We start from the raw sequence: 21,493 nt of genomic DNA, 5'->3' as shown, positions 1-21,493 counted from the left end.
CGTGGCCGGGAGCCTCGCACAGACTACAACTCCCAGAATGCGGAGCGAAACCCCTCCCCCCGCCGGGGAAACAAGTTACCTCGGGGATTCTGCCCTGGGTTGGTCAGTCCCGTGAGACGCAAGCCGGGGCGGTGTGCAGCATTTCTTTCTTGGAGGGGCAGCAAGTAAAAGGGTTAGCTATGGCATCTTTAATCAGAAAGGTGATCAGCACTGCGAAAGCTCCAGGGGCCATCGGTCCGTACAGGTAACGACGCGGGCGGGTGCGCGGAAGGACTCTGGGCTTGTGGGGTCGGGGATCCGAGGTTGGAATAACTCTGGGTCAGACCTGGAGCGGGCTTCGACCTTCATCGGGTCCAGCCTCCTCGAACACGCTGAACCCGGGAAACTGAACCCGGGAAAGGGGTTAACATACCCTTTCCAGTGGGAGCCCCACTGGCAACAGGAGCTTGTGTTCCCTGGGACTCTGCCCGGACCTGGAGGCCACAGAGTTCTGCCTGCCAAGTAGTCAGTTTTTTTTAATTTTTGGACTTTTTTTTGTTTGTAACCATTTTATCCAGGTATACTTCACATGCCCATAAAATTCACCCCCTTAAAGTGTACAAGTCAGTGTTGTTGTTGTCGTTATTGTTTTTATTATACTCACAAAATACTCACTACTACATAATTTCAGAATATGTTAATCACCTCCAGAAGAAACCGCATACCCATTAGCAGTGACTCCCCATTCTTTCCTGCTAACCCCTGGCAACCACTAATTTACTTTCAGTTTCTGTGGATTTGCCTGTTCTGGACTTCTGTAAATGGAATCCTACGATATGTGGTCCTTTGTGACTGACTTCTTTCACTTCGTATAATGTTTGGTCTAACCCTCTCAATTCAAAGGAATAAATCCCATGAACAGATGTGAGTGTCTCTCTGGAGAGCTGAATTTTTTTGACAGAGACGCTTAGAAAATCGCTGCTCATCTACCTAAGACACTGATATTTACAACCCAAAGAGAAATGCAGTGGGATGTGTATAAATTAGTTGCCCATGCTTATTTCCCACTAATAAAAACAGCACAACGAAAATCATTTGCTAAGATTGCCCTGACATGCTCTAGCTAAATGTGTATATACTGGCCAGAAAGTCTACACTGTGTACATGTACTCCCACTTGTCAGAAGTGCTGTTAATATAAAAAATTTCATTGCTTTTTTTTTTAAGTTTATTTATTTATTTTGAGAGAAAGAGAGAGGAGAGAGAATCCCAGGCTGATAGCGCAGAGCCCGGCGTGGGGCTCATTCCCACAAACCTCAAGGTTATGACCTGAGCCGAAATCAAGAGTCTGATGCTTAATCAACTGAGCCACCCAGAAGTTTCTAAATTACTTTTTTAAAAAAACTGTATTTTCTTAAAATGTCTCAGCTTTAAAACTATTAAATCTCATCCTATGCATTCTTGGAGACTTTTTGTCTCTAATATAATTTTTGTTACTTTATTTTTTTTTTAATTTTTTTTTCAACGTTTACTTATTTTTGGGACAGAGAGAGACAGAGCATGAACGGGGGAGGGGCAGAGAGAGAGGGAGACACAGAATCGGAAACAGGCTCCAGGCTCCGAGCCATCAGCCCAGAGCCTGACGCGGGCTCGAACTCACGGACCGCGAGATCATGACCTGGCTGAAGTCGGACGCTTAACCGACTGCGCCACCCAGGCGCCCCAATTGTTGTTACTTTAAATACTTCATAAAGTATACCACGTAACCCTTTCCCCATTTTTCCTTTTAAAAATGTAGTATCTGATCACGGTTAAAAGAATCACAGATGGAAAACTTCTACAACTGAACCACTTGGACTATGATATAATACATGTATTGAGTACCTACCCTATGTCAAGCACAGCAGAGGATGCAAAAAATGTATAAGAATCAATCCAGTGTGAAAGACATTCACACACGTAGGGGAGAGAAAAGGAAACATTTTCATTTAGTGCTTGCTGCATGGCGGCCACTGTGACAACCACCTTCTTCTCTGAGTCCCATCCTCATTTTATAAAAAAAAAAAAAAAAATACCTGTGTCCGAGGTCAGACAGTCCGTAAGTGGCAGAACTGGATTTGAACAAGCCCTAGCTCCGTCCTCTAAACCACACTGCCATGAGAAATAGCACTCCTAGGTGGCAGAACAATAATTACGATAGCAGGGTTAGAAATAAGTGCAGTGGGAATAAGGAGTCATGGGGGCAGGGATGGCAAAAAAAAAGGAGAAGAAAGAAATTGCTGATAACTGGGGACAGAGGAAGAGAAAGATTTAAGAGGACTCCTGCGACAGGTGGTCCTTGAGCTGGGTTTTGAAGGTTAGGTTTGCCATTTATATAGTACTGTTGTAAAGTGATTTTTAAATTACTTTATTAAGAACTTCAGCAGAAAGTCATTGGGCGAAGTTCATTCCAGATAGAGGGAATGACTTGAGGCATAGTGGTGGAAGAATACATGGCATATTTTTTGGAGGAAGTTTTAGTAATCCAACTACGACTTTTACTCTTTTTCTTTTCCATTTGCCAAATCTGTGTACCACCTATATCATAATTTACTTAACACTTTTATTTAAGAGGGCTCACTTTAACACCTTTAAAAAGGAAACTTTAAAACAGTACTCTAAATAGAAAACAACCTGAGGAAGGTAACAGTAAAAAAAAAAAAAAAAAAAAAAAGCTCAAATAAGTAAAAAGCGTAATTCTGGGAAGCTGCCACAGTTGGCTCAGAACCTAAGACTGCTCTCTCTGTTAAAAGTGATAAATTTCAAGGGCGCCTGGGTGGCTCAGTTGGTTAAGTGGCAGACTTCAGGTCAGGTCATGATCTCGCAGTCTGTGGGTTCAAGCACTGTGTTGGGCTCTGGGCTGACAGCTCAGAGCCCGCTTTGGTTCTCTGTCTCCTTCTCTATCTGCCCTTCCCTTGCTCATGCTCTCTCTCTCTTTCTCTCTCTCAAAAATAAATAAACTTTAAAAAAAAGTGATAAATTTCAGGGCACCTGGGTAGCTCAGTAGATTAAGTGTTGGGCTTTTTTTTTTTTTTTTTAGACAGGGAGAGCTCAAGCTGGATGAGGGCAATGCAGAGAGGGCAGAGGGGGAGAGAATCTTTAAGCAGGCTCCACACTCAGCCTGACTCGGGGCTTGATCCTTTGACCTTGAGATCATGACCTGAGCCAAAAACAAGCATCCAGTGCTCAATCAGCTGAGTCACCCAGGTGCCCCAAGCATCTGAGTCTTGGTCTTAGCTCAGGTCTTGATCTCAGGATCAGAGATCAAGCCCCACATTGGGCTCTACACTGGGCATGAAGCCTACTTTAAAAAAAGAGAAAAAAAAGTGATAAGATTTTTTCCCCCTAAAAATGGTATTTTTTCTTTCATATAATTAGAGGATTGATGTCATAATCGCTAACATTTAATGATGTTCACTCAGCACAAAGCACTCTTATAGGTGCTTTAGGTGCACAGTTATTATTACAGTACTCGTTTTTTGGGTGAAGAAATTGATCTACTTGTGGTTAAATAATATGCCCACTAGGATGGGATATGACAGAATTTGAACTTAGTCAAGCTCTAGAGCTCAATCTTCATCATTTAGTTTGCTATCTCCTGCTATGGAATTACTGAAAGAAAATTGAAAAGGGAATCATTTCCTTACTGTGATTCAGTGTTTGTATATGACCTACACTTTGGGAAACACAGGTTCAGAGTTGGACTTTGAATCTAAATTTTTGTTTTGCTTCTTGCTAAAAATTAGCTTTTAGCAAGGTCTGGACTATGATCATTTTCAGTGCTAAACTGAAGAGTATAAACTTTATTTTGTATGCGTTGAGGAGCATTCAAATGTTTTTGTAGAGGAAATGACATGATCAGATTTCTTTTATTTTTTAATGTTTCTATGTATTTTGAGAGAAAGAGAACACACGCTAGTGGGGGAGGGGCAGAGAGTAGGGGGGTAGAGAGAGTCCCAAGCAGGCTCCAGATTGTCAGCGCAGAGCCCAACGTGGGGCTTGAACACACAAACCATGAGATCATGACCTGAGCTAAAATCAAGAGTCAGACGCTTAACTGACTGAGCCACCCAGGCGCCCCCGGTCAGATTTCTTTTTTATTTTTTTATTTTTTTATTTTTGGGACAGAGAGAGACAGAGCATGAACGGGGGAGGGGCAGAGAGAGAGGGAGACACAGAACTGGAAGCAGGCTCCAGGCTCTGAGCCATCAGGCCAGAGCCCGACACGGGGCTCGAACTCACGGACCGTGAGATCGTGACCTGAGCTGAAGTCGGACGCCCAACCGACTGCGCCACCCAGGCGCCCCGTCAGATTTCTTTTAAGAGGAAAAATTATTTGGAGAAGACATTAAAGATAGTTATGGGGATATTAAAATAAAAGTAAAAATCAGCAATCTTTTTCCTCCTCTGCTCTGGATCGTTCTTCCTCAATCACCCAGTGGTTTTACTTCAGAACAAAATCAACACTTAACCAGACAAAGTGATTATAGAGCCTGGAGCATACACCTTCCTCAAGTGTGTACGTTACAAGCAGGGCAGTAATATGCTGGTTGACTTTATAGAGCTGCAAGAAAAAAGAAGGGAAATTTAATATACCAGTATGATGAGAGAAAAAACATCAACCAGCTCACTGTGTGGAGACTTCCCAGGACATAGTGCCCTTAATGCTCTTTTGTATCTAGAGATCATACAAGGCCACTAAAAATGGTGCTAATTTTCAATATTTTATCTTGAAGAAAACCACACTCCCAAGTAACTAGTTATATCCTGATAAAGTTAATTAGACATGTTTTAAGAACCATTTGAAAACAAATTTTTGTGCATAAAGTTTTTATGAGCACAGTTGTTGAAAATTCCAGGTCTTCTCTAGGAAGATTTCAAATGTGTTGAACTTTCAATCCTTGGCATTGTGATGGATGGGGTGTTGTCACCAATTCACTAATCAGCTGAGCACATTTCAGGAGTACCCCAGGACAGAACCTTGAGAGATTTCAACATCACATTGCATTGCTTTCCATTTTGTTAGCGCACTATCCAAATAGTCATGACATTTGGAAGCGATAGTCCATGTGGCATAGATTACAATACATTACAATTACAATGAGAATTCTTACTAAGATTCTTTTGAAAGTGTTATTATTCTTTGAGTTGGCAGTAGAACAATACACTTAAATGTTCTGGAAACCTAATGACTTGTCTGTGGATAGTAGGTTTCTTATTCTCAGGAAGAGCTAACTAGCTAATTATCTTTGTGAACATCTCTTCACTGATCTATAAGCGATAATTCACATAGCTCAAATAGTCTTAGAGGTCTGTTAGTTTTCTGAGAATAAATGAATTCCTTTTTACTATCATAAATTTTTTACTTTTTTTGTTTGCTTTATGTTTATTTTTGAGAGAGACACACACAGAGCACAAGTGGTGGGGAGGGACAGAGAGAGAGGGAAATACAGAATCTGAAGCAGGCTCCAGGCTCTGAGCTCTTACCATACAGAGCTCGACGCAGGGCTCGAACTCACAAACTGTGAGATCATGACATGAGCCCAAGTCGGACGCCCAACTGACTGAGCCACCCAGGCGCCCCAATAAATTTTTTGACCAATGGTAATGCAAATGGGCTTAAACTATATTTCAAATATAGGGAAAGTTAAAATTACTTTGCAGAGGGCCTAAGGTAGCCTAATTCTACACAGGACAGTTAATAAAAACCTTGTTAGTTGATGATACTTTTCAACCTGAAGAAAGCTTACACATTAACAAACTCCATAGTTACCTGTTTCTGGGCCAGGGTGAATAGCTATCTATTATGGCTCAGATAGTTGAGAAGAATTTCTAGACTTTCTAAATCCTATTAACCAAGTTTAAATCTACCCTCTTTCGCTCTCCAAGCCCACACAATAAGCCAGTGGGTCCTGCTAAAAAGATACTTTACTGACAGCCAAAGTCATTTAAGCTAGTAAGTGGTTAGAGAGCAAAACATGAACAAGAAGTTATTGTGTGCCCACTAGTGCAAGGAATCACCTAGGCCCTGCACAGCTGGAGACAGTAAGACACAGCTCCTGCCTTCAAGGGGTTTACAGTCAGTCTGGCATACCCCAGAAATAGGATAAGAACAGAACTAATTATACTATAAGACAAGATCCTGCTCATGGTATAAGAATGGCTCCTCTGAGGTTGAGATGAAAGAAAGGCTTAGTACTTACCCCAGGGAAAGTGTGTGTGTGTGTGTGTGTGTGTGTGTGTGTGTGTGTGTGTGTGATACGGTTTTCAGTGTAGTTTTGTTTACAGTAGCAAAATATTGGAATCAAGGGGTGCCCAGGTGGTTCAGTCCATTGAGTGTTGGACTCTTGATTTCAGCTCAGTTCATGATGTCACCATTCGTTAGATTGAGCCCCTCATCATGCTCCATACTACCAGTGCGGAACCTGCTTGGGATTCTCTCTCTCCTTCTCTCTCTCTGTCCCATCCATGCTTGCGATCTTTCTCTGTGTCTCTAAATAAGTAAATAAATACATTTTTAAAATATATTGGAATTGATGGTAACTAGTAAAGTATGTCCAAACAATAAAATACTATGCAGCTGTTAAAAGAATAAGGATGCATTCTGCATATAGTTATAGAAAGATTGCGATATACCATTGAGTGAAAAAAGCAAAATGTAGAAGAGCATTTAGTATGCCATATGTTATATAAACAGGGAGAAGATATATTTCATTTTTACTCATATATGCGTGAAGAAACTTTGGAAGAGTACGTAAAGGAGAGCATTCGTTATCTGTAGGGGCTGGAAACTGGGCAGGAGGATGATAAGGAGAGAAAGGAGGAGATTTTTCACTGAGATTCTTTGTATTTCTAGACTTTTGATCCATGTGAATGTTCTCTTATTCAAAAAATTATTAAGAAAAGAATTATAGGGGTGCCTGGCTGGCTCAGTCAGTAGAGCATGCGACTCTTGATCTCAGGATTATGAATTCAATACCACATTTGGTGTAGAGCTTACATAAATAGATAGATAGATAGATAGATAGATAGATAGATAGATAAGTATATACATACACACTATATTTTAAATCATAAAGAGAAAAGTTATGGTCAGGGAAAATCAGGGGAAACGAAGATTAGAAATGAGAATGTAATATTAGAAATGTAACATTGGAAATGAGAAGATGCTCTTTCTAAATAAACATGGAAATGATAAAACAAATTTTACTTCTAAATTTAAATTGATACTAAGTTTTCTTTATCAGGATTTTAAAAATGGTGGTACTTAATGCCACTGAATTGTGTACCTAAAAATGGTTAAAATGATAAATTTTATCTTATATATGTATATGTATTTTTTTACCACAATTAAAAAGAGAAACAACAGAGGTGTTTTCTTTATCCAAAAACTAACACATTTTTTTAAGTTGATTTGTTTGACTCTTTTTCAGGTCTCAGCATGGCTTATTCTGTTTCTTGTGATCGTACCCTAATTCTGAAATTTAGTATCCTCATTACAAAACAAGCCTTTTCCAAAAACAAGCACTTTATAGAAATAAAGTGTTCCCATCGTAGGTGGATCCTTAATTGACACTTCAAGAAGCAGTAATGAGTCTTGTCCGAGAATAACTACTTCTTTTCTAGCAGTGCTCTTGGCATTGCATTTTTGTTGTTACTGTCTTGCAGTTCTGTTGAGGTGTAAGTTACATTAAAGTTCACCCATTTTAAGTTTAGAGTTCCATGAGTTTTGGTAAATTCTTAGAGCCATGCATTTGCTACCACAGTCAAGTTTTAGCACATTTCCATCACCCCCCAAAAATTCCCTCATACCCATTTGTGGTCAGTCCCCACTGTCCCCAGGAAGTCACTAATCTACTTTCTGCCGTTATACTTTCTCTTCTAGAATTTCATATAAGTGGAATCAAATAATATGTAGTCTTTAGTTGGATCTATCAGTGGATGTTTATTTTTTGTTTTTCTTTTTTGCTATCATAAATAATGCTGTTCTGAACAGTCATGTGAAGTCTTTGGACATATATTTTCCTTTCTTTTCGGTAGCTGCCTAAGAAAGAAATCGCTGGGGTTGTATATTAAGTATATGTTTAAGTTTTTAAGAAACTTGCCAAACTATTTTCCAGAGCATCTGGACTATTTTTGCAGTCCCGCCAATGGGGTACATATTACAGGATTCTGGTCACTTCACATCCTCACCAATCCTTACTGTTATCAGTGACATCTTATTGGGTGTAATGGTATCTAGTGAGGTTTTGCTTTACATTTTTCTAATCAGTAATAATGTTGAGCATCTTTTAGGTACTCCCTAGCTCTTCATATGTCTTCTTTTATGAAATATCTGCTCAAATCACTTGCCCATATTTTATTGAGTTGTTTATGTTACTGAGCTATACGAGTTCTTTATATATTCTGGGGACAAGTTCTTTGTTAGATATGTGTTTTGCAAATAGTTTCTCCCAATCTGTGACTTGTGTTTCCATTTTCTTAAAGATCTCTTTCAAAAAGCAAAAGGTTTTCATTTTAATGAAGTCCTATTATTCTTTTATTTTACATTTTGTGCTTTTTGTGTCCTAGCAAAGAAATCTTTTAGCATTGAATTTTGTGTTTTATATTTCATATACATACTGTATTTCCGTTTATTGCAGTCAGGCTGTGTTAGTCGACAGGACCGTTTACATTTCAGGACAGATAGGCATGGACCCTGCAAGTGGACAGCTCGTGCCAGGAGGGGTGGCAGAGGAAGCCAAACAAGTAAGTCATTTTTCACACTTGAAGTTCCCTTCTTTATTGCTTTTTAATACTGAAAGTATTAAGAATCCATTTGGCTGATTTTTTATAGAGGTTATCAGATAAATGCTTTTAAAGTTACTTACTGATTGATTTAAGACAGTTTTATATCAGCAGAAAGTCCAAACTTTGAGGAATCATTTAACAACAACAAAAAAGTCTACCTTCCAAGGGTGACTTCAAACCTGAATGTTTGGATAGTCACTAAACTGCAGTAATTATTTTATAGTATATACATATGTCAAATCATCATATTACATACCTAAAACTGATGCAATATTATATGTCAGCTCTCTCAATAAAATTACTTCAATCTCAATTAAATTATTGAAATCAGATAGCATCTTGCCACTTCCACACGGATTGGGAAATTTCTTATCAGGGCCACTTAGCTGCAAAAAAAAAAAAAAAAAAACCACAGAAGTAACAGTCAACATTTGTTAGTAAGAGAGAACTATCAAAGATTATGTGCAGGGGTGCCTGGGTGGCTCAGTCGGTTAAGCGGCCGACTTCGGCTCAGGTCATGATCTCGCGGTCCGTGAGTTTGAGCCCCGCGTCGGGCTCTGTGCTGACAGCTCAGAGCCTGGAGCCTGTTTCAGATTCTGTGTCTCCCTCTCTCTGACCGTCCCCCGTTCATGCTCTGTCTCTCTCTGTCTCAAAAATAAATAAACGTTAAAATAAATAAATAAATAAAAAAGATCAGGTGCAATATGTGTCTTTTAAAATAAGAATGAGGAGGGGCGCCTGGGTGGCTTGGTCGGTTAAGCGTCTGACTTCGGCTCAGGTCATGATCTCACTGGCCGTGAGTTCGAGCCCCGCGTCGGGCTCTGTGCTGACAGCTCAGAGCCTGGAGCCTGTTTCAGATTCTGTGTCTCCCTCTCTCTCTGCCCCTCCCCTGTTCATGCTCTGTCTCTCTCTGTCTCAAAAATAAATAAACGTTTAAAAAAAATTTTTTTAAATAAGAATGAGGAGTATAATTCTAATCCAATAAATAGAATTAAACTATAATTTTATGCATTCACTGAGTTATTTATAATATCCAAAGATAGAAAACAATCTAAATGTCCATCCGTAAGGAACTAATGAAATAAATCGTGCTAGTTCCATACAACTAAATTAATATGGAAAAATCTCCCAACATAAATTGTTAGGTAATAGAATAAAACAGAGATGCAAAACAGCTTTGCACAATATGCTACCATCTGTGTGTGTGAGGGTGTGTGGAGGTGCGAGTGGTGTGCATTTATGCTGGTGTAAGCATTGACTGTCTCTTCAAGGATATACAAGAAGCTGGGGAAGAAGGAAGTAAGGGTAGGAGACATCTTTTCACTGTATATGGCTTTTTTATAGCTGTTGAATTTTTTTGCCATATCTATGTATTACCTATTTAGAAGACTTTTTTTTTTTTTGATAAAAATATCAGGGTGCCCGGGTGTCTCAGTCGGTTAAGCACCTGACTCTTGGTTTCAGCTCAGGTCATGATCTTACAATCGTGAGATTGAGCCCTGCGTCGGACTCCACACTGAGCGTGGAGCCTGGTTAAAATTCTCTTTCTATCTCTCTCTCTTCCTCCTCCCTCTGCCCCTCCCCCACATGCATGTGTATACTCTCTCTCAATTCAAAAAAAAAGAAGAAAAAAATAAATAAAAATATCAAATGTTATAATGTGCCCAGTAAAATAAAGAGGAATAATGAATTGAAAAAATTGTACATTAAGGAATGAGTGAAAAACTGATGTTTTTCCAAAGGCCAGAGTGTCAAGCATATGCATAATTTACTGATACTGTTTTTTGAGAAAAAGCTAGAACTCTTTAAAATCAATTATTGCTTTAAAAGGAAACATGTTTTAATGCTCACTAGCTTTTATTTACCCTCAAAGCAATACAGAGTTCAGAACTCCAGAAGCTATCTCTTTGAGCTTAGTGGACACTGGCTGAGAACTTTGCACCCTCTAGCACTGAAGAAGAGACTTCAGTCCAGTCTTCCTACTCACAAAAGTAGACAAGGTCTCACTGTATTTCAGAAAGATTCATTCCATTACAGGAAAGCCAAGAAGCAATTCCCTTGTATAGAGGTGGCCTAGAAGGAGTAGAATTTCCTAGAACGGGAGGATTTTTCTGCAACATAAGCTATTTAAGGAGATATTAGTAAAAGTTGATTAATTGAATTGAAATAAAGCTTTAATGTAACATCCATCCAGTGCCTTAGGTCTTTCTTGCCTTGCTTCATAGGCTCTTACAAACATGGGTGAAATTCTGAAAGCTGCAGGCTGTGACTTCACTAACGGTGAGCAACTCGATATTCCTTCACATTTGTTTGATACCTGTTTGATTCCTTCACATTTCTGTTTGATAACTCTTTTTGAAGAATATGGAGCATCCAGTAATATGCCATGCCGTATCTTGGTTGCTTTTGAAAGTTGTTTTAATTTCAGTCCCATTTTAATCAATTCAGTCGCAGAACCATATGTTTTTCTAAGTAATATTTTGAGTGAGACCAAATAGCTAAACCTAATAATGATGTATGTATCTTTTAGTGGTAAAAACAACTGTTTTGCTGGCTGACATAAATGACTTCAACACCGTCAATGAAGTCTACAAACAGTGTAAGTAATTTGGCTTCATTACTGTATTCCGTTTTAAGAGAAATGAGTGTATTAACCTTAATGATTGTCCATTATGAATTAAGAGTGATAGGAGATGCTAAAGAAATGGCCATAGATCCTGTCCTAAAAGAATTGTCTGATTGGAAACATACAGTGTGCCCCCATGAAAAAGATCCAAGATACTTCTATGGGATTCCCTAGAATAATATACTACAGTCTTACAAATTCATTTTCCTAAAGCTTAATATTGATACACTCTTCTCAGGCTTTTAAGCCCTCCTAATAATAACACATAGATTGTATTTTTTAGTGCTGTGATATGACCTTGCCACCATCTCTGTTCTGGCTCTCAGAATCCTTAGCTGGTTAATTAGTTAATGGTTTTATGCCTTGGTTTCTTCATATGGAAAATGGGGATAAAACTTTATAGGGTTGTTTGAATGCTTAAATGAGTTCATATCACATAAGTATCACTTTAAAAATAAAACCCTATTCATATCAAACAAGATCAAAGTCTCAAAGCATATGAATATTTTCCTTTTTCCCAGAAAGAGAAGACATCTTTAAAAGTATTCACTGTCATAGGAATCCTATGGCAAAATATTTTATCAAACTAATATGAATGTTAGCTTCTTTTTTTTCAGTGTTGCTTGTATCTAAGCACTAATAGATCTATGAAGCACTTACCAGATTCTTGATTGTGCCGTCACAATACAGTGTCCGAAAACTAAAATGAAATTCTTTTAAATTTAGATTTTAGGAGCAGTTTTCCTGCAAGAGCTGCTTACCAGGTTGCTGCTTTACCCAAAGTAAGTACACTTTCAAATGGCTAATGTACACAATTTTAAATGCCTACATTGTTTTCTGAATATAACAAACTAAGCACTTGTGCAGGAAATTTTTAAAAGAAAAAAAAGAAAGAATCTGTTTTCCAGGATCTTTTTTTTTTTTTTTTATTTACCTTAGAGAGAGAGAGACAGAGCACAAGCCAGGGAGGGGTAGAGAGAGAGGGAGACCCAGAATCCGAAGCAGGCTCCAGGCTCTGAGCTGTCAGCATAGAGCCCAACACAGGGCTTAAACTCACGAGTAGTGACATCATGACTTGAGCCAAAGTCAGATGCCCAACCAACTGAGCCATTCAGGCACCCCTCTGGTTTCCAGGATCTTAAAGACTAAAAGGAAATACCCAATATCATATGTACAAGGAAAAAAAATTAAGAAACTTAAGAATTTTTTTTAATTTATTAATTTTTGAGAGAGAGAGAGGGAGCACAAGCCGGGGAGAGGCAGAGAGAGAGAGGAGACAGAGAATCCCAAGCAGGCTCTGGGCTGTCAGCACAGAGCCTGAGGCAGGGCTTAGACTCACAAACTTCGAGATCATGAGCTGAGCTGAAATCAAGAGTCTGACACTTAACAGACTGAGCCACCTAGATGCCCCAAGAAACTTAAGAAATTTTTAAAAGTTGTCTTAAAAATTAAGAAAATTAAAAATTAAGGCCACACATAGACCTTCTATTAGAAAAAGAATCTCAAAACCAGTGGCTCACATATTTTCTCACCATTCCTAATTTGGTATTCGAGCCTAATCAGAAGCTCTTAGTAGCACGGTATTCCTGCCTACAAAGCAGCAGCCCCTACTGGCTTCCACTTGTAATTGTGAGTGGTATTTTTTATTGTTTTAATTGGCTGTTACCGGAATGCTCAGTATCATCACACTTAATTAAGGTATTGGGTATAGTAGAATGAGCTCTGAACTTGGAATCAGAAGACATGGGTTTGAACCTCTGCCACTTAGCTCTGTGTCCTGGGACAGGTTGAATAACCTCTCCAGGCTTCAGCATATCATTCTCTGGACTGAGGAGAGAACACTGTCTGATATAGCTGCAGTGAGAATCCTATGTGCTAATGCGTATGGACGTGTTCGGCACGGGAGCCTGGCACGGGAGCCAGGTTCCCAGGGAACGCCTCCTCGTCCTTTCTGTCTTTGAGAAATTTAATGTTAAAAACGCCCTATTGCTGTTAGTTGCATACGTTTTTAGTAGGTATTGCACAGCTCTCTTAATTTGTAAAAAATTACCTAAACGTTGCTTCCTTATTTTCCCTGCAGGGAAGCCGTGTGGAGATTGAAGCAGTGGCTGTCCAAGGACCTCTCACAACAGCGTCGCTATAAGCAGGGCCAGCATTATTCAGTCTGGAATCTCAATAATGTTTTTAAATTAACATCTTAATTTTTACAGTTGACGCTGGAAAGTGTATGATTGACTAAAACATTGGAAGTCACTATGGAAATACCATATAATAAGGGGAATTGAATGTGAACTGAAGATCGGATGACAACTCCCGTTACTGGTGTTATAAATCACACGCATACTCGTGACTGGATGTGGGAAAAAAAACGTGCATTCCGTACTTCCTCAAATAAATGAAAGTAAAGGGAAATAACATGTAGGAGAGAGAGGTTGCTATTCCTGATAAATAATAAAAGCACACCTAATTCAATTAAAGCCTATTAATTTAATGATGTGAAATATTGAATTCTCACGTCAGCTGTATAACTCTGCTTTCACTTGAGTAAAATTAAAGTACTGAAGTTTGAATGATAGAGGTGAAGGGGAAGAGAGTGGACCACAATTTTCATAGATAATATTTTTCTAATGGAAATAAACAGACATGCAGATTTTCCTTGGTGTGATCTGTTATTTTTTAACAGTTTAATTTATACATTAAAGCACTTACCTAAAGGTGGGGGGAACCATGAAGTTAAAACTCCAACTATTTTTTTCTCAAAATTTATTTCTGACTTTCTGCACGTTTACACTGTTGTAACCAGGCTGTGTATAACTATTTTGTGTTTGATTCATTAAAGTCTTTTAATTTAGACGAGTACTACATGAATACTTCCTTGCTGTAGAATAAATTCCAACACAGAAGTGTATAGATTAAAAAGAAGTACCCAGGGGCACCTGGGCGGCTCAGTTGATTAAGTGTCTGACTCTGGATTTTGGCTCAGGTCATGATCCCACAGTTCGTGGGATTGAGCCACCAGCACAGAACCTGCTTGAGATTCTCTCTTTCCCTCTCTCTCTGCCCCACCCCTGCTCATGAACATACACGCGTTCTCTCTCTCAAAATAAATAAACTTTTTAAAAAAGTAAAAGTACCGTTCACTCACTGTCTATCCCACTTACCTCCCCAAAGAGAACCACTGCTAAGAGTTTTCACTATAACCAGCAGACCATTTTCTTTACATACTTGATCATCCAGTTTGGTTTCCACTTGTTTATATAAGTGGCACTTTATGTGTTATTCTCAGATTGCTGTCTTCTGTCTTGAAGATCTTCCGTATACATAGGTATATGTCTACCTCATTTTTTAAACTGTCAGAGTGTTCTTTTGTGAGAACATGCCTTAGGTGATTTAACCCCTCCTCCAAACAGTTCTGTGTTTTCCAGATGATCATATTACAGCAAGGCTGCCATAACATTCTTAAACGTACACATACCATTCTTAAGTATACAAAATCTTGTTAGAGCATCTAACAAGAGCACAGACTTTGGAGTAATTCCATTGGGGTTCTAGGCCCACATCTACCACTTAGTCACACGACCTTCAGCTAGTTATTTAACCTCTTAAAGCCTCAGTCTCCTGAGACATAATTGCACCTCTCAAAGGGATGTCATTAGGATGAAATAAAATAATGAATATGAAAAATTACTTTGCAGAGTTTAACACACAACAAAGGCTCAAAAAGGCCACCTCTATTTACCACTATTTAACAATTATCAATCGTATGGAATAACATGCTAGATGCAAAAGTTTCTGCAATTTAAATGGCTATTAACAAAAGTATGACAACTCTTCAAGTAGGCAAGTTTGGGAGTATGGCAGAGTAAATTGATAAGATTGGGCACTGAAAATTATTTTAGACACTTTTACATGAAGCAGTATAGTTTAGTGGTTAAAGACATGTACTCTAGAGCCAAACTACCTGAGTTCAAATCCTGGTCCACCATTTATAAGCTTTGTAACTTTGGGCAAGGCATTTAAGATCTCTGGTCTATTCTGTAAAATGGCGCTGATTCATCTATAAAATGGGGATATTAGTAGGACCTACCTTATAAAGTTATAAGGATTAAATAAATTAATATGTATAAAGCATTTAGAATAATGCCTGGCACATAGCTATGATGATGATAATAATCCTAGAAGCCTTCCCATTATTTGGCAATAAAAAGAAATGAGCTGTCAAGCCATTAAAAGGCATAAGCATTTACTTAAATGCATGTTGCCAGATGAAAGAAGTCCATATGAAGAGGCTGTACGTAGCACGATCCCAATTATAGGACATTCTAGAAAAGGCGAAACTAGGCACCCCCTTTTTTTTTCTTTTTTTTTTTTTTTTTAGATCAGTCTTGCCCAGGAGTTTATCAACTTTCCTAACCTTTTTACAGAATCATTTGGGGGGCTTTCTTGATCCTTTCTATTGTATCTTTTTATTATAATTAATTTCTGCTCTTATATTTAATATTTTCTCCACCTCTTTTATAAAACATCTTTCTACTTTTAATGTCAAGACTCTTCTTGGTAAATGACAGAAACGCAACTCAAACTAGTATAAGTGGAAAAAAAGAAATTCTTAGACTCGTGTAGCAGAGAAGTCCAGAGTACAGCTGGCTTTATTTATCCATCTACACACCAAAAACTTCCTGGCTCCCCTGTCTCTTAGAGGAAGTAGCTGCAGGCCCGGACACACAGACCACCAAGGTCCTAACTCCAGCATTAAGGCATCATTTCCTGGTATCTCTGGCAAGTGTCCCAGAGAAGCCTCCGATTGGTCCAGCTCAGATTAGGGGCCCATTCTTAAACCAATCACTGTAGCCAGGAAATTAGAGACACAAGCCAGACTGGGTCTAAGGGGCATAATTATAAATAGGTCATGGCTTCAATTCAAACCCTAGAATGAAAAAGCTGGAAATAAAATGCTGCTACCCAAGTTAATTAACTTGTTAGTGGCTGGGTTGGGATTTTGAGTCTTCTTTTCATACTGAAAGAGAATCACTAGATTTTGTTAAAGGTGAAAAGGAACATTTATTTCAAGTTCATCTTTCAAACATACAGAAATAGCAATCTTTTTGAAATGTGCAACCACTAAATGATCATGAGATGTCTAAAAAGATATTTCCCTGCTATTGTCAAATTCCTTACCTTTCACAGAGGGTGTAATTTAAAGAATACTTTTCTTTCTGAAGGACACAAAGAGCCAAAAGTAACTTTGTATGTTTCTGTAATAAAAAATTGTTTCAGATAAAAAATACACCACAAAACATTTTCAAACACTTTATTAGTTCTAATAACATATTCAATCAAAATTGTAAATATTGAACCAGCAGTACAAAATAATTATTAAAAAAATTGGCCACATTTTCCCCTACAGCCAGTTATATTCAGTTCTGAGGAAACCATCAAGATTATATAAAATTAAAGAGCATTGATCATCAAGAAATATTTGAGTGCCAAAAAAAAAAAAAAAAAGAAATATTTGAGTGCCAAATTTATACTAGGCTCAGTAGGGCACCATCCCTGCCCTCTGAAGAGCTTACAGTCTTTAACATTTGGTTAGCAGTTAGTATTAAAAATAATTCTAAATAAAATATTAAGTTTCAGTGTTTTTCCCTAAGATATCAAAAAAGTATTTATCATAAATTGTGGCCAGCTAAGTGCTAACATACTGGGGCATAGCTTCTCTGTATATAGCACTAATTAGTATTTACTAACATAGCACATATTTATTATTGGAACATTCTCTAAAACCTATTATCCCCAGTAGATTGCAATGAGGAAAATCTGGAAATGCTGCACTCAACCCTTCAATAGACTTAAAGTTCTATCCATAGCTGAGCTTAGCTAACTTTGTATTCCAATACTGAAGAAAAAGAAGAACCCCTCATATACATCAACGTGATTTTTGACCAATTATGTGTAATATTTAGATTTCATCTTTTAAGGTTTATATTCTCTGAAGTTTCTACTGTGAACATGTACTCATTTCATACTAAGAAAAAAGTGATTATTTCATAGTAAATCTTTGCTTGCAATTATTACCTAAATAATCATTGTGTCACATTCAAATACTTAGGCAATACCAGTGTTACTTTTGCCGAAAACACTTTTTAAACAAAACTCTGATACCCGGAAAACATGAAATAAATCCGTACTGACCCACTAAAGAAGAAATATCTGTAATTGAAATAAACTACTTGTCTGTCCCCTCACAGAACTGCTATGAGTGTGGTGATGGTTAGAAAGTCACCTGTGGACCTTGTGACTTCCTGGTTGGTCCTGGGGCTGAACTCTTGCCAACCCGAAGTCACCCTACCACAGTACAGCTGCCATAGAAAGCCTCTGCTCTTGTCATTGAGTAATTTTTTAGATGGTTTATTTATTTTTGAAAGAGCACAAGCGGGGGAGGGGCAGAGAGGAAGTGGGACAGAGGATCTGAAGCGGGCTCTGCACTCACAGGAGTGAGTCCCATGTGGGGCTTGAACTCATGAACCACGAGATCATGACCTGAGCGAAAGTCAGACACTCACCTGACTGAGCCACCCAGGTTCTCCAAGTAATTTTTTTTTAAGTATTTGGGGGCGCCTGGGTGGCTCAGTCGGTTGAGCCTCTGACTTCCGCTCAGGTCATGATCTCCCGGTTTGTGAGTTGGAGCCCCCGTGCCAGGCTCTGTGCTGACAGCTGAGAGCCTGGAACCTGCTTCAGATTCTGTGTCTCCCTCTCTCTCTGCCCCTCCCCCGCTCACGCTCTGTCTCTCTCTCTCTCTCAAAAATAAACGTTAAAAAAATTTTTTTAAAGGTATTTGGAATAACGGTTATATAAATCAACTCAATATAATATGCATTACTTTTTTTCATCAATTTATATAATCAGACGAATGATATTTTGCTAGTTACTTTTATTAAGAAAAATTTGAAAACCATTTATGTTCTACAAGGAAAAAAACTGAGGCAGATTTCAAACCAATGTTTGTCAAGTATACTTCAGTGTCAAAAAAAAAAATTAGTATCCCTAACTGGTTTCTCAGAACTCTTTCCGGAAACTGGTAAGGCTTACGGATCTCCGTCCCCAGTAATGGGTAGGAGTAACATGTTTATTCATGTCAATAAGAGCACATTATGAAACCAAAGGGGTAAAAGGCTGGCTTTGATGTCTGGAGACTTCTTTCATTAGGCACAAAAATAACAATACAGTTGTGAGCTTGCAGTATCTCAAATATTGCCCAATAAATGCGCTGAGTGGCATTACTGAATAAAGCTAATAATGGCCTCCGATTTGATTCTACATGGGTTAGTAATGCTGGGGAGTCCCCTAGCTTTTGTTGACCGTAACAAGAACTGAACACAGAAATTCCATACCTGCCATCTGCTCTCTGGGATTACACGGATTCTGTTCCTGCAATTAAAACCTTGTATTATAACCAAATGTTCGTTAACTTTATAAACTCTGAGGAAGAGGAGAGCTGACAAAGTTTCAGATTAAAGGATATCTTGTAAACAAATATTTTCAACTTCTCAGACACACCTCTGCCCTGCTATTTGGTGCAGTGTGGGGAGAGAAAAAGAAGAGGGTCATTCTCTCCTCCCTTCCAAATGTGGGTGGCTTTATGATGTTCGCACTGCTGACATTTGTGAAACAATTCACAGGTAGGTCGCCAAATTATCTTTATAAAAATGAGATGTTTGTGGGGCACCTGGGTGGCTCAGTCGGTTGAGCATCCGGCTCCGGCCCAGGTCATGATCTCACGGTTTGTGGGTTCGAGCCCCGTGTCGGGCTCTGTGCTGACAGCTCAGAGCCTGGAGCCTGCTTCAGATTTTGTGTCTCCTTCTCTCTCTGCTCCTCCCCCACTTGTGCCCTGTTTCTCTCCCTCAAAAATAAATAAATGTTAAAAAAAAAAAAATGAGATGTTTGTGATATTAGGTGCTCTAACAAGCTTTTGTATTTTCCAAGAGAGCACAGATATAAACCCTATCAAGGTTATTTGGTGATGACTCCCCAACACTATCGGATTAGTTAAATGTGGGAAAAAACATTTTCCTTTTAAAGCCATTCTTAATTCAAGGCCAAGTGTGGGACAAAGCATTTGTTAGGAGGGATGTGGGTGTTCTGACTGCACAAGGCTATGCTAGGAGCTCTTACTCCAAAGTCGAAATGGAAAAGGCAATAAGGTCACAGGTTGACCACACACTCCTATCTTGTGGTTCCCCGGGAGACTCTGGGTACAGAGCACTTCTGGCCCAGTGTTCCTGAGTCAGACCGGGAACTTCCTAGCTTTGCTACTGGCACCCTCTGTTGGTAAATGCAAACGTTCACTCCCTATTGGGAATGCTAGCAGTCAAATCATTTGTTCACCATTTCCCTCCCAGTTAGGTATAGAAAATACTGAGATTATCTTAGTAGAACACAAATGGGCTACAATCCTGGGGCCAGACAGCCCCCCAGGATGAGAGAATCCAGCCCCAAAGGTAGTTTCTCTATTAATTCATCATGAATAGTTCAAGCCTTTTGTCCAACTTGTGCATTTTGAATCTGGGGCAAAATTAATAATCTCTCAGAGTCTGAGGACTTAGAAGCAGAGAGCACTTGGCTGTGCTGTCTACCAGTCTTAGTCAAAAGGGAAACATTTAAACACGGGAAAGAACAGAATTGTGGTTTCACATGCACTTTGTGTAATACAAAGCCTATGTAAATTGTCATTTGTGTTTTACAATGTGGATATGAAAATATACATTCATGTTTTGGTTTATGCATATAGCATGGCATGTACATTACCTTTTTGTGGAACTATATGCAAGAAACCTTATTATCTTTTCATAGAAGGACTAAAAGATATGGAAGGAAGCACTTCGCTGCCCATTTTATAGCTTTCCGTATTATTTGAATTTTACTACAGGCACTTATTACTTTCATTTTATTTTTAAAAATAAATAATTATTTAGAAGAAATATTCCAATGTTAGAATATTCAAATATTATGGAACATTTTAATTTTCTTTATAGGTTTTGAATTAAAATTAACTAATATTATCTAAGAGAATAAGAACGGTTTCTAAAAATGTCTTAATAGCCACACTAAAGGCCAAAGACAAAAGTATAAAAAGCACCAGAAATTTATACAAATTTCCAAAATTTTCTAAGAATAAATTATTTTAGTAATTCGTGGAAAAAGTAGGATTAATAGACAATTTGAAAACTTTTATATTACAACTATATAATAATGCCTTTGAGAAAGAGTTCTCTCAAGAATCAGTTCTGAATAGGTCTCTTTAACACATGTTAATGATTAAAAAAAAAATTCACACAACGGAGAATGGACCTTTATGTCTATTAAGTAAATGAATCTTACTATTTTAGTACTTGATACAAAGTACAATTCCACCTTTTAAGGTGATCAGATATATTTTACACTGAGCTCTGTCTTTCTCTACTTACTAGATATCTGTATAAAAATACCTTTTGGTCAGGGAGCGCCTGGGTGGCGCAGTCGGTTAAGCGTCCGACTCAGCCAGGTCACGATCTCGCGGTCCGTGAGTTCGACCCCTGTGTCAGGCTTGGGCTGATGGCTCAGAGCCTGGAGCCTGTTTCCGATTCTGTGTCTCCCTCTCTCTCTGCCCCTCCCCCGTTCATGCTCTGTCTCTCTCTGTCGCAAAAATAAATAAACGTTGAAAAAAAAATACCTTTTGGTCAGGAAAAACACCTTTGGATTACAAAAGTCAGCTTGAGAGATGTTATATCAGTTCTGATTTATATACACTTCCTGACCTCAAAATTTTGCTGTTTTCAGAAAACTACACCAAATATATAGCTCGTTGCTGAGTTTGAGCAGCCCTCAAGAAAATGTTAGTGCTACACAAATTGATATCTTAAATATATTCTTTTCTAATGAATTAAACATAAATGGGTATTTATTATTCATGCATTGATTTGACAAATATTTATCAAGTGCCTATAATGTTCCATGAAAGGAGATAAATGCCTGAATCAAAGATACACAAAACAGCCCTTGGTCTCAATAAAATCACAATCGA

At 38.4% G+C, this 21,493-nt stretch overlaps 1 protein-coding gene across 1 annotated transcript; it reads left to right on the top strand.

The window, feature by feature from the left end:
• Positions 1 to 57: 57 nt before the first annotated feature.
• Positions 58 to 14,088, top strand: RIDA (reactive intermediate imine deaminase A homolog). Its single transcript, XM_004000005.5, has 6 exons — positions 58 to 244; positions 8,660 to 8,765; positions 11,033 to 11,087; positions 11,338 to 11,406; positions 12,160 to 12,215; positions 13,514 to 14,088. The coding sequence occupies exons 1-6, from the start codon at positions 180 to 182 to the stop codon at positions 13,574 to 13,576; spliced, it is 414 nt and encodes a 137-aa protein (XP_004000054.1). The 5' UTR covers positions 58 to 179; the 3' UTR covers positions 13,577 to 14,088.
• Positions 14,089 to 21,493: the final 7,405 nt, after the last annotated feature.

The sequence above is a fragment of the Felis catus genome, chromosome F2 (genome assembly GCF_018350175.1).
Source record: "Felis catus isolate Fca126 chromosome F2, F.catus_Fca126_mat1.0, whole genome shotgun sequence".
NCBI lineage: Eukaryota > Metazoa > Chordata > Mammalia > Carnivora > Felidae > Felis > Felis catus.
This window is presented reverse-complemented; position numbering and strand designations above follow the sequence as displayed.